This window comes from Clarias gariepinus, chromosome 28, assembly GCF_024256425.1.
Source record: "Clarias gariepinus isolate MV-2021 ecotype Netherlands chromosome 28, CGAR_prim_01v2, whole genome shotgun sequence".
In the NCBI taxonomy this organism is placed as follows: Eukaryota; Metazoa; Chordata; class Actinopteri; order Siluriformes; family Clariidae; genus Clarias; species Clarias gariepinus.
The window spans coordinates 18,976,733-18,990,000 of NC_071127.1; the positions used below are offsets into that span (position 1 = coordinate 18,976,733).

At 38.8% G+C, this 13,268-nt stretch overlaps 1 protein-coding gene across 1 annotated transcript in view; it reads left to right on the forward strand.

Annotated features, from left to right (window-relative positions):
* Window positions 1-850: 850 nt before the first annotated feature.
* Window positions 851-13,268, forward strand: part of osbpl3a (oxysterol binding protein-like 3a) — a 25,587-nt gene continuing 13,169 nt past the window's right edge. Inside the window, exons 1-4 of the mRNA XM_053490127.1 lie at window positions 851-1,064; window positions 7,485-7,569; window positions 7,660-7,779; window positions 9,517-9,570. Coding sequence (XP_053346102.1) covers window positions 7,510-7,569; window positions 7,660-7,779; window positions 9,517-9,570 — 234 coding nt within the window. The 5' untranslated portion in view covers window positions 851-1,064; window positions 7,485-7,509. The remainder of the gene's footprint in view (window positions 1,065-7,484; window positions 7,570-7,659; window positions 7,780-9,516; window positions 9,571-13,268) is intronic.

The window sequence follows — 13,268 nt, forward strand, 5'->3', positions numbered from 1 at the left end:
AAAGCATCTAATGTAAGGTATGCCCCAATGAGAAACAGCTGCAGATGATGACAGATGATCAGGCCGGTGATCAGTATACTCCATTAACTTAAAGACATTTCCTGTTATATTGAACTTCTAGCCGTCTAACACACAGTATGACTTATAGACACTATTTATTTTTTCATGCAAAACAGCTCCTGCTATCTGATGTCACTCAAATGAGGATGGGTTCTCTGTTGGGTCTGGTTCTTCTCATGATTTCTTCAAATTTCCATCACATCATGGTTCTCGGTTTGTTCATCAGGGACAATCTGAACATTTTGCTTTATAAATATTTTCTCACACGTTTCATATTCCTGTGATTCCGTAAAGCTGCCTTGCAACACTGACCTTTGCTAAAGCGCTATACAAATCCAATTGTATTGATTAGAATGTAATTGAACAGAATTGACTGGTGATGTTGAATGTCAGTGTAAGTGGTTAAAACAGACGAAAGGGGAAATGAGGTTGCTACGAAAACAGGCAGGTTTTAAATTGTGTCTTTAGGCACTTTGCAGCCTGTCACAGTGAAACAGATGTTTTTTATTTTTTTCATTTGCGAACAACATTATTTACTTTAGAATAGTAAGATCAGTCAGAATGCAAAGCACGGAAAGAGTCGGCTCTTAATGGTGATCCGAATCAAATGATCTGACTCACCAAAAAGATTCAGAAGTGACATCACTGCTACCTGTGGGACGGAACTCCAGTCCTGGCTGCTGATTGGCTCGCGCCGCGCGCTGCTCAATTCTGATTGGTCGCCAGGAGTTTGACTCGGCCCTGGCCCCGCCCACCGGGCGCCGCACACATTCCACTCCACAGAGCTCGCTGCTCGGGGCTGTAACCTGTGTGTGTGTGTGTGTGTGTGTGTGAGAGCAGGAAGTACCCGAGGACGCGGGTCAACACGCAGATACATACACGAGAACGTGCGAGAGATGTGAAACTCTTCCTTTATTGATCCCGGGGGAATAAATGACGACATGAAAATAATGTGACAGGAAGACTTCAAACAGATACACATCAAAGACATCAAAGCGCTCCAGGTGGGTTTGTGTATCAGCCATACGGAAGTGAAGGTTAACACACAGAGATACACGGTGTTACTCCTCTGAGTACCAGGAGTGTGTTCCTGCAGTGTGTGTGTGTGTGTGTGTGTGTGTGTTACAGGTGGAAGCTCTGCCACGTAGGCTGAAACTACATGAATCAATGAGCTCGAGCGAATTGGAGGTGCGCGCGCGCGCGGGCTCGTGTGTCTGTGTGTGTGTGCGTGTGTGTGTGGGCGCGCGCGCTGTTGTTGCTGCGCAGGGATGTGTTGAGTGATTGACAGGTCAGTGCTGGGGGCAGCAGGGGGTCCAGGTGAAGCTGTAACACAAGTCTGTCTGCTCTGATTTCATCTGATATCAGCCAGGATACTGAAGGGTAGTGTGGAGCTTCCTAGGGAGGTTGTTAAGTGGCACTTGGTCTGTATTAAAGGACTAAACTTTCAAGTGAAGAAGGATTTTATTGTCATTTCAACCTCCAGTTCAGTTCACAGTGAAACGAAACAACGTTCCTCCAGGACCGAAATGCTACAACTATATAAATAAAAGGAAGGTTTTGTCTGTACGTTGGTCCGAACTCGCTATTCCAATGATATCTTTACGTTTCATACATCAGAGGACCAGAAACCAGTCTGAGAATTATTCAGTCTGTCTGTCTGTCCAGCCAGAAATATGTCACAGCATCACACAAAACCGCCTGGACAGAATTTAAAGGAACTTTGTCAGTCCTTCAGTATTTGCCTGAAGTTAAACCTGCTTAATAAATGAACTCAAAATGTTGAGTAAAAGTGAAGATATGAGCAGTTACTGTACGTACAGTATGTACTAGAATACAGACCCCAAGTTTAGACGGCGTACTGCGTATGCGTCAAACTCTGGGCGGGGCTTAAATTGACTGCTGGACAGAATGTAATGAAACTTTTTCAATACTTCGATATCTGCTTGAAGTTTAACCTGCACCACAAGTGAAATCATTAGAAATGTGGAGTAAAAGTGATGTTATGAACAGTTATGAAAGTCTGTGCCAGATTTAATAATCTACTTTAAAATAATCTACTAATGCGCTACTGTCTCAATGTAAACACACACCTGCACCAATAGATATTAATTAGAAAAGATAAAGTGAATATTTTTACTGGGATTAGTTCATATTTTCACTTTGGCTGAAATAACAGCGCTGAAGTGGTATAAGTGAATTTTAACACGCTGGAGTGGTTTTAAGACAAAACTTCATCTTTATCCTTTTATCTACTTTTTCCATTTCTCATCTGTGATTCACTCTCCGATTACCGAACAGGGAGTACAACTTGGCCTAAACAAGGCTTAGATACTGAACCTTACAGAATGATACTTATTTTGTTATTTTATAATAAAATTTAAAATAAAATGTCCATGAGATGGTGAATGGAGTAAACATTTTGTGTTAGTAGCGGCAAAGAAAAGTTCTTGTACAAATAGCAGCAGTAAATATTGTGAGGGTTAGTGTGTGAAAATGCTAGGTGGTGTTCATCTAAACGGGTGTGTGAGCGGGTGTGTGATTCGGTTCAACCTAAACAGTTGTTATGTGAATCAGTTAACTGCTATAAAAGAGGGAAATAGTATCAGGACATGAAACACACTGTAACCACAACTCTACAGCGTTCTACTGAATAAGCTGCTTTTACTTTAACAAACTTTCCATATGGATATTGTATAACAGGTACACAATAGATATCTGGGTATATGCGGGCTACACACTAACCAGACTTGTTTCTTTCTGCATTTCTGGCTAATTATAGTAATTAGAAGTGCATCATGTCAATACAAAGTGATGTCAAAGTACCAGAACGAGCTCGGATTGATCTTATGACCTCATGTGTCATGGCCTAGTATGTCCTATGATATCGCTTGTTCACACTACTGGGAACTAGGAATGTTTTATGCTTTAACAGAAATATATTTTTGTTGTTTTCAGCGTTGGCACGTGGACGTCAGGGATCTAATAGTTTATTTATTTATTTATTTATTTTATTACATCGAATAGTTTGTTTATTTATTTATTTATTTATTTATTTTATTACATGGTCATCTAGAAGGTTTTTAAGAATTCTCCCCAGACAGTGAAAATGCTTTGTTACTCTGAGACATGACTGTCTCCCTGCTCATGCAGTTTATCATGCGTGTCTCGTCTTTATCAGTGATATCTGATGTGGGTAGAAAAACCGCAAGATTCTTATCTCTTAATGTTTTGATTTGTGAGTCGCATGTAAACCAGCCTCAGGACGTCAGCTACACGATGCTGGATGTGTTGTGCAGAATTGTGGTGCCACATGAAAGCGATTGAGTTGCTACAGATCTGACGACCTGGCTGTTTTACTCCGAGCAGGCCGTCTGCCTCGTCTCATCCTGTTCATGTCTTGTGAAATGTTAGAATACAGAATGGACGTTTCTACTTGAGTCTGAATGAACTGTAGCCGTGCTGGGGTTAACAACAACGCTGAGACACTGAGAACGTTCTGCACTACAGGAACGCCTCTGAAGGGTGTTAAATCTTTCCCCACACCGTCACACTGGTGTGTAAGGTTAATGTCAAACATGATGACTCATAGAGCTTGGTTCAGATTTTTTTCATCAACATGATACAGAATGAACCTGGATTTATATTCAATGCAGTACAAATGTTAGTTGAGTCAAATTATCTGCACTTTGGCTTTAGAATGCATTTTAATTTAACTTAAATTAAGACAAATACATAATTTTGCAACATAGTCTCCTTGTCTTTTAATACACCTTGTCCGTCTGTCAACTGGCTTATGTATTTCTGCTTAAAAATGTTTTAGGCTGAGTTGCAAGTCACTACTGCACCGCTGTATTTACTTCTTTATCAGAAGTGAATCTTCGTCCTCACAGGGCTGCTTTCAGGGGACCAAACAGGTGAGAGTCCGATGGACACGCTGGGGAAACTGTAGCCTTGGCAGTATTGATAAGAGAAGTTTTAATATTCCACAGAAGTTATAATACACCCGGAGTGGGGATAATTTTTGACTCACTCTTGAATAGCACTTTTAACATTGGACGGCATCACAAAGCAGCTCTACAAGAAAAATGTTTATCCCAATAAGCAAGCCGAAGCTGACGAGGGAAAAAACCTCCTGAGATTAAACCCTGAGTCAGTAGGTAACCCCTCCTCATTTGGGTGATTCCAGATAGTGAGACCATAAATCAGTCTCTTTGATAAGTACTATACTGTGCTGTAAGGTCAAAGTTCAACTGTATGACAGGAAATTGGTTTTAGTTGATTTTGTTGAAGCACTGATGGAGATTCGGGGAACTGTTCTGGCAGTTTCAGTGACTCGAGTGATTGTCGTCATCGCCATCATGTGTGTTTCCCAATCCGAGTGTTTATTAAGTGTCCTCAGTACTCACATGTGTCTATAAGCAGACTGTTCCTCCATCCTCAGCAGGCAGTAGTGGTCTCCATGTGGTGAGAACTCTGGGTAGAAGTGGATTTGCACGACTGCACACCTTTAGGTCTGAGACTTAGAGACCCTGAGAATTAGGTTGATTTGGGTTTGATGGCATTTCTCATGAGGTTCCTCACAGACATCACTGATCCTCTGAGCTCTTTTTGTGTGCGGTTTCGGAAACCTCAACAGATTAGCGGACCCCTTACCTATACTACACATACACCTCGCTCTGCCAGGGGTCCGGTTCGATTCCCGCCTCAGGTCTGGTTGCATGGCGTTTGCATGTTCTCCCCATGATTGGTGGGTTTTCTCCGAGTACTTCGGTTTCCTCCCATAGCCCAAAGACATTCAGCTAACTGCTGTTCCCAAAATGCCCGTAGTGTGTGAATGTGTGTGTGACTAGAGGTCAACTAGACTAGATGTAAAATGTGAGTAAATAAAATGGCTACTGTTGGCCTTCAAGGTCCCTAGATGGACTACAGAGGTCCCTAGATGGAGGGTGGATCATATAACTTAATATACGATGTAACTGTGAAGAGTTTAATCTGCTGGAAAAGAACAGAAGACGTCGTATTTCCATGTTGTCTAATAAAAAAAGCTCACCATCTGTGTGGTGATTGGTTACATAAAATCAGCTTATGATGATCATTATGATGGGAACTTGATGATCAGCCTATTGATGATTGATTAGATGCTCCACTGCGTATGAAATGTGAGCCAATCAGAGCTCTTTCCTCAGTCAGAGACCAAGTGGATGAAAGTCTGAACTTGTTTGAGTTGTTTGTTGAGTTTAATCTAGATTTCCCCCTTTATGGACTCCTCATGTCACCTAGTGTTACCCCAGCGTGGGGCAAACGTGCACAGAAAGTTTAGATTTATTTTAACAAGAGAGAAACGATCAGATGAAGTGTCTACATGTCAGGTCAGACTGTTCCCACTGAGATGGTCAAACGCTGTGGTTTTATTCCTGTAGAGCTTTTATTCCCATCATAATGAAATATTGGGCTCCATGTAAACACACCTAGTGATGAAGCAGTCCTGTATAAAACAACATGTAAATCAAACATGTAAAGTGCCTAGTAGTCGCCTGGACACAGTGGTGTAATAGTCGTGTAATAAAAATCTTGTTATCATGTGATTATTGTTTTAAAGCTCTGACTGGCTGTGACAGAACAGAACAGTACACATTGTTACAGTAGGAATAATCAGACTGTAATATCTGCATGTCCTGTATCTCACAGTCTTCATGATAACTCACTGTGCAGTTCAGAGACACACACTCAGCTCGCGTACGCCAGCGCTAGCTCAGTGGTTAAAGTTCTCCTACAGTTTGGGCAGTGAGACGCGTCATTACCTCTGACCTGAAGTACAGCGGTGCGTCAGCATACGAACGCCGCACATAAGAAATCTGACTCAGGATGCGAACTGAGCCGAACCGAACGCCACCTGGAAGCCATTCACAACTTGTTTGCGTCAGTGGAGAGTTTACTTTTTTTTTGTGTGTTTAGTGAAGACATAACACCACGGGTCCTGAGAATATAGGCAAGGAGGGTAGCAAGAAGAAAAGTGAGCTGCTTTCAGTTTAGTTTTTAAAGCAGCCGGTGCCAAGAGGAATCATAAATTAAGGTTAAATGAGGTTTAATATTTTACCTTATTTACATGTCTTTTCTAAATGTTTTGAATATTTTATATCGACAAATATGATTATAGTTTTAGGGATTGGTAATATTGGTCATATTTTTAAGTGGCAGGAACGGATTATCTGTATTTACATTATTTCCAGTGGGACAAAGTGTTTCACAATACGCCATATCAGTTTAAGAGCTGGCTACAGGAACGAATTAAACGTGTATACGGAGGTACCGTTGTACTGCAGTCATGTTCACAGTGAAGTTTAATTTAATCACTGATTAATGATTGACTGCAGTTATATAAACCCTACATTTACCGTGTGGCTTCACACAGGTGTTGTGTAATGACGAGGTCACGACATACTTGGACTTCATTCAATAATATCATTTTAATATGTAAACCCTGTTTAGTGTTCCATGATCCAGCTTCCTAAAATCCCCCCCCCCCCCCACTTATGCAGTATTTAGTTACAACGCTGCTCCATAACTGAGTGCTATTACTTATGATCACAGACGCACACAGTCGAACTTTTTTTGATTTATCGTATATAACAGCCATTACAAGTCCTCCAGCACACGGATGTGTGTGTGTGTGTGTGTGTGTGTATTTCAGTATGATACACAGTACCGTTTAAAAGTTTTGGAACACTTTCTAACTCCATGATGGTTCCTGATTTTTATTTCTTTCTACATTGTAAAGGCTGAAGGCGTCCAAAAAATGCATTAATCTCCTTTGAACAGTTAATGGTGAGATGTTTCTGCTACTTCTGCTCTGTAAAGACTTCATAACGCCTCTAATCTCAGGTGCTGTTAATTGGTCATTTTTCAGGCTGATAACTCTAAATGAACTTCTCGTCTGGGGCAGAGGTACAGTAGGTTTTGGTCTCGCCCTCCTGGGACGGCCTTCATGAGAGCCAGTTTCATTATGGTGCTTGACGGATTTTGCAAATGCACTTGACAATACTGTTCTTGCAAGAACTATTACAGAAAGGCTGACCTCTGTGTCTTAAAATAACAACTAACTGTTGTTTTTCTTGTTGTTACGTAATTACCTAATTCCATATGTGTTATTTTATAGTTTTGAAATCCCCAGTATTGTTGTAGAATGATGATTCACATCCTGAATATGACTCTGAGTAATGTGGAGAAATTGTCATGGTGACGTTACAGTGTAGAGATGAACACATACAGTCGACACACCAGTCACATCACGCTGGTCTGTAGTGGGTTTATATCAGTCCCAGTTAGAGATGAAAGCAAATCTGTAAAACGCAAAAAAAATGTTGAACCGACTCGTCTTCCTGGCGTCTGATTACTGTCTTTCCCGTCTCTGTCTCTTTCTACAGTAGTCCCCACTGCACAGGCGTGGACATGGAGGAGCACAGCGAGGCGCCGGTGACGTCTAAGGAAAACGGTCAAGATGCCCGACAGGCAAGATGGAGATCTGTCCTTCTGTACTGTAGCCATGCCTGGAAGCAGTGATATAAATGTAAACATGTCTTCTGGCCGTGTCTCTCACAGAATGGTGGCTGGGAGCTCATGGAGAGCCTGAAGAAGCTGGAGAGCAGCGTTCAGAAACCGAGCGAGCAAGAAGGCTTCCTGCTGAAGAGGAGGAAGTGGCCGATGAAAGGCTGGCACAAGGTCAGCCCTTATCTATTCAATTCAATTCAATTTGTATAGAGCTTTTAACAATTGTCATTGTCGCAAAGCAGCTTTACACATTTAAAAGAATTATTTAAGTTTGTATGAAATGTGAATGTGTATGAATCAAAATGTTCAGATAGTCCTTAACGAACAAGCCGAGGGCGACAGTGGCAAGGAAAAACTCCCTGAGATGGTAATAGGAAGAAACCTTGAGAGGAACCAGACTCAACAGGGAACCCATCCTCATCTGGGTGAAACAGAGAGCAGGGATTGATCTGCACTCATACTGGGTGTTAATCTATTGTCCTGTGTAATTTACTTCTCATTAGCCCTTTATCACTCGCTAGGCGTGACCGTTTGCAAAACCAGGTAGAGTCAGGAACCTGAACCGTGAGCCACCCAGAACACGGGTGTGTGGCTAATTCCAGCTTACATCAGGAGTGTACACACACACACCTTGTGTGAAAGCAGTCCACCCTGGGGCCAAGCGGTGAGCGATCTGAGTCGCTGGACTACTCGTCTTCAACATTCAGCTTTCAGAGGAAATATTGTCCTCTAGAGCAATCAAGTCAATAAATTCCTATTTTTAATTAAATTATTTATTCATATATTTTTTAATTTTTTTCTGGCATAGTATAATTTTTATGGGTAAAGGCAGTATACATTTAGAAAGAAAATTACACATTTCTACACAACATTGTGTCTGTGTTAAAATGACACGTTCTTTATCATGTGATGATAATGAAAAGCCAGGAAGGTCAAATAAAGGTCAAATAAAGCTGATGAGACACAATCACAGGGCTCCAGACAAACCTATATCTGTAAAAGCCTTTGTCTCCTCTCCAACACCCAAAATATTTAGCAGTCAAAATGTAAGCTTTCTGACAATGTAACCTGGTGAACTTGTGTAACTGGACATGCGGATACACGAACCTTATTCAGCTGAGTCTGGCTCAGTGACTATACCGGAGAACTTTTACTTAGCGGTTAGCACCTGTTAGCATCCAGGGTCTGGGTTCGATTCCCACAGGTGCATGTGCATATTTTCCTCGTGCTTGGTGTTTTTTTTGTGTGTTATTATTATTATTATTATTGTATTATTATTATTATTTTTTTTTTTTTTTTACATTTTGTGCAAGGTTTAGTGTGACATAGCACCGTGTGTCCCAAGAATGTTAGCAAGGACAGTAGCAAGAAAAAAAGGGAGCTGCTCTCAGTTTGGTTTTTAAAGCAGAGGTTAATAAAGTGAGGTTTAATGTCTATTTTTTTATATTTTACTTAATTTACATGTCTTTTCTTAAGGTTCTGATTGTTTTTATATGCACAAATATGATTATGGTGTTGGAAATTGGTATTATTGGTAATATGTTTGTGTGGCTGGAACAGATTAGCTGCATTTACATTATTTCCTATGAGACAATGCATTTCAGAATACAACGTTTTGCATTAAGAACTCACATCTGGGACGAATTAAATTGAAAACGGATTAAACTCACTACTTTACTTTATATTTGTCTCGTTCATCTTTACTGTATCAGTCATAATGAGAGCATTTTTAAAAAGCCCCTCCTCCCTCACCCCACTGCCATCTTTTATCTTTATTCAGTTGTCTGGATGATGATGATGATGATGCTGTTCATTCTGAAACTCTTCCTACTGCAGGCTCTGATCTGATTATGGGTACTGAGAGATGACGTCATTAATCACACTGGCTTTGTATTTATTTTCTGACAGAGATATTTTCTTTTGCAACAAGGGATCCTGATGTATGGCAAAACATTAGCTGATGTGAGTATACACACACACACAGACGCAGACACACACACATACACATCCTCTTGATTGGTCTCAGACATGTGACTGCGTAATAACAGACTTGATTTTCACATGTATTTTTTTATTAACCTGTTGGTCTGTATTTATATTAGGGCTGATTAATGTTTAACACATTACCAGTTTTTTTTTTTACCCTAATGGTCACCCGGCGGTATGTGATAACAGCATGTTTACGCGGTACAATAAGATGACTGAGGAAACATCACCAGATGATTAATCAGATTAATCCTGATTCACTCGGTTACATTTTTTAATCGACTGACATCACTAATTTATATTTATATTTCTTCTTGTCCAAAGTGTGTAAATATATTGTTAAGCTACAGCAGTGTATTAAGGTTCACGTCCTGATGTGTAGAACTCTACGATTATCTGATTTAATCAAGCTTTTGTTGGTTCACTGAATGGAGTCGCACTTTCAACTTTAATTATGTAACCTTACAAAAGTTAAACACTCTAAAATAAAAAGAATTCATAAAATCCACCTCTGCCTTTACAGAAAAAACAAACTGCTAGTGATGAGTCGTTCATGAACTATTCGCTCTTTTTGAACGAATCTTTAATGTGACTCCGTAGTCGTCTCGGAGAGTGATCCGTCTGTAGGTTATGTCCAGGAAACAGAACTGAGCGATTCTTTCTCACTGGCTCTTCTACTCGGAGTCGTTCGTTCTTTTGTCACGTGACTCCCATAAACGCTATACGGTGCGATGAACGACTCAGCTGTTCCAGACATAGTGCAGGTTACTGAAAGGAATTTAATAATAAAATAAAAAACACAGAACACAAGTGTTTAAGCGGCACTCGCTCTGCATCGAAATACCAAACCGGGCTTCTGTTATGTAGCGTACGTTTAATCCTAAACCACAAAGTATTGTCTGTCATTACATCAGTTCTACACAAATATACACAAACACACTGTTTACACACTTACTGTTTACTCACTATTTACACACTGTTTACACACTGTTTACACACTTACACACTATTTACACACTGTTTACATACTTACACACTATTTACACACTTACACACTATTTACACACTGTTTACACACTTACTCACTATTTACACACTGTTTACACACTGTTTACACACTTACTCACTATTTACTCACTATTTACACACTGTTTACACACTGTTTACACACTATTTACACACTATTTACACACTGTTTACATACTTACACACTATTTACACACTTACACACTATTTACACACTATTTACACACTTACTCACTATTTACACACTGTTTACACACTGTTTACACACTTACACACTATTTACACACTGTTTACATACTTACTCACTATTTACACACTGTTTACACACTGTTTACACACTGTTTACACACTGTTTACACACTTACACACTATTTACACACTGTTTACATACTTACACACTATTTACACACTTACACACTATTTACACACTGTTTACATACTTACTCACTATTTACACACTGTTTACACACTGTTTACACACTTACACACTGTTTACACACTTACTATTTACACACTTACACAATGTTTACTCACTTACACACTGTTTACACACTTACTATTTACACACTACTTACACACTTACACACTATTTACACACTACTTACACACTTACACACTATTTACACACTACTTACACACTTACACACTACTTACACACTATTTACACACTTACACACTATTTACACACTTACACACTGCTTACCAACTTACTGTTTACACACTATTTACACAATGTTTACACACTATTTACACACTTACACACTATTTACACACTTACTGTTTACTCACTATTTACACAATGTTTACACACTATTTACACACTATTTACACACTTACACACTGTTTACACACTTACACACTGTTTACACACTTACACACTATTTACACACTACTTACACACTTACACACTATTTACACACTATTTACACACTACTTACACACTTACACACTATTTACACACTACTTACACACTTACACACTACTTACACACTATTTACACACTTACACACTATTTACACACTTACACACTATTTACACACTTACACATTATTTACACACTTACACACTATTAACACACTTACACACTATTAACACACTTACACACTATTTACACACTTACACACTATTAACACACTTACACACTATTAACACACTTACACACTATTTACACACTTACACACTATTTACACACTTACACACTATTTACACACTTACACATTATTTACACACTTACACACTATTTACACACTTACACACTATTTACACACTTACACATTATTTACACACTTACACACTATTAACACACTATTAACACACTTACACACTATTTACACACTTACACACTATTAACACACTTACACACTATTAACACACTTACACACTATTTACACACTGTTTACACACTGTTTACACACTGTTTACACACTTACACACTATTTACACACTGTTTACATACTTACACACTATTTACACACTTACACATTATTTACACACTTACACACTATTAACACACTATTAACACACTTACACACTATTTACACACTTACACATTATTTACACACTTACACACTATTAACACACTATTAACACACTTACACACTATTTACACACTTACACACTATTAACACACTTACACACTATTAACACACTTACACACTATTTACACACTGTTTACACACTGTTTACACACTTACACACTATTTACACACTGTTTACATACTTACACACTATTTACACACTATTTACACACTGTTTACACACTTACTCACTATTTACACACTGTTTACACACTGTTTACACACTTACACACTATTTACACACTGTTTACATACTTACTCACTATTTACACACTGTTTACACACTGTTTACACACTTACACACTATTTACACACTGTTTACATACTTACACACTATTTACACACTTACACACTATTTACACACTGTTTACATACTTACTCACTATTTACACACTGTTTACACACTGTTTACACACTGTTTACACACTTACACACTATTTACACACTGTTTACACACTTACACAATGTTTACTCACTTACACACTGTTTACACACTTACTATTTACACACTACTTACACACTTACACACTATTTACACACTACTTACACACTTACACACTATTTACACACTACTTACACACTTACACACTACTTACACACTATTTACACACTTACACACTATTTACACACTTACACACTGCTTACCAACTTACTGTTTACACACTATTTACACAATGTTTACACACTATTTACACACTTACACACTATTTACACACTTACTGTTTACTCACTATTTACACAATGTTTACACACTATTTACACACTATTTACACACTTACACACTGTTTACACACTTACACACTGTTTACACACTTACACACTATTTACACACTACTTACACACTATTTACACACTATTTACACACTACTTACACACTTACACACTATTTACACACTACTTACACACTTACACACTACTTACACACTATTTACACACTTACACACTATTTACACACTTACACACTATTTACACACTTACACACTATTTACACACTTACACATTATTTACACACTTACACACTATTAACACACTTACACACTATTAACACACTTACACACTATTTACACACTT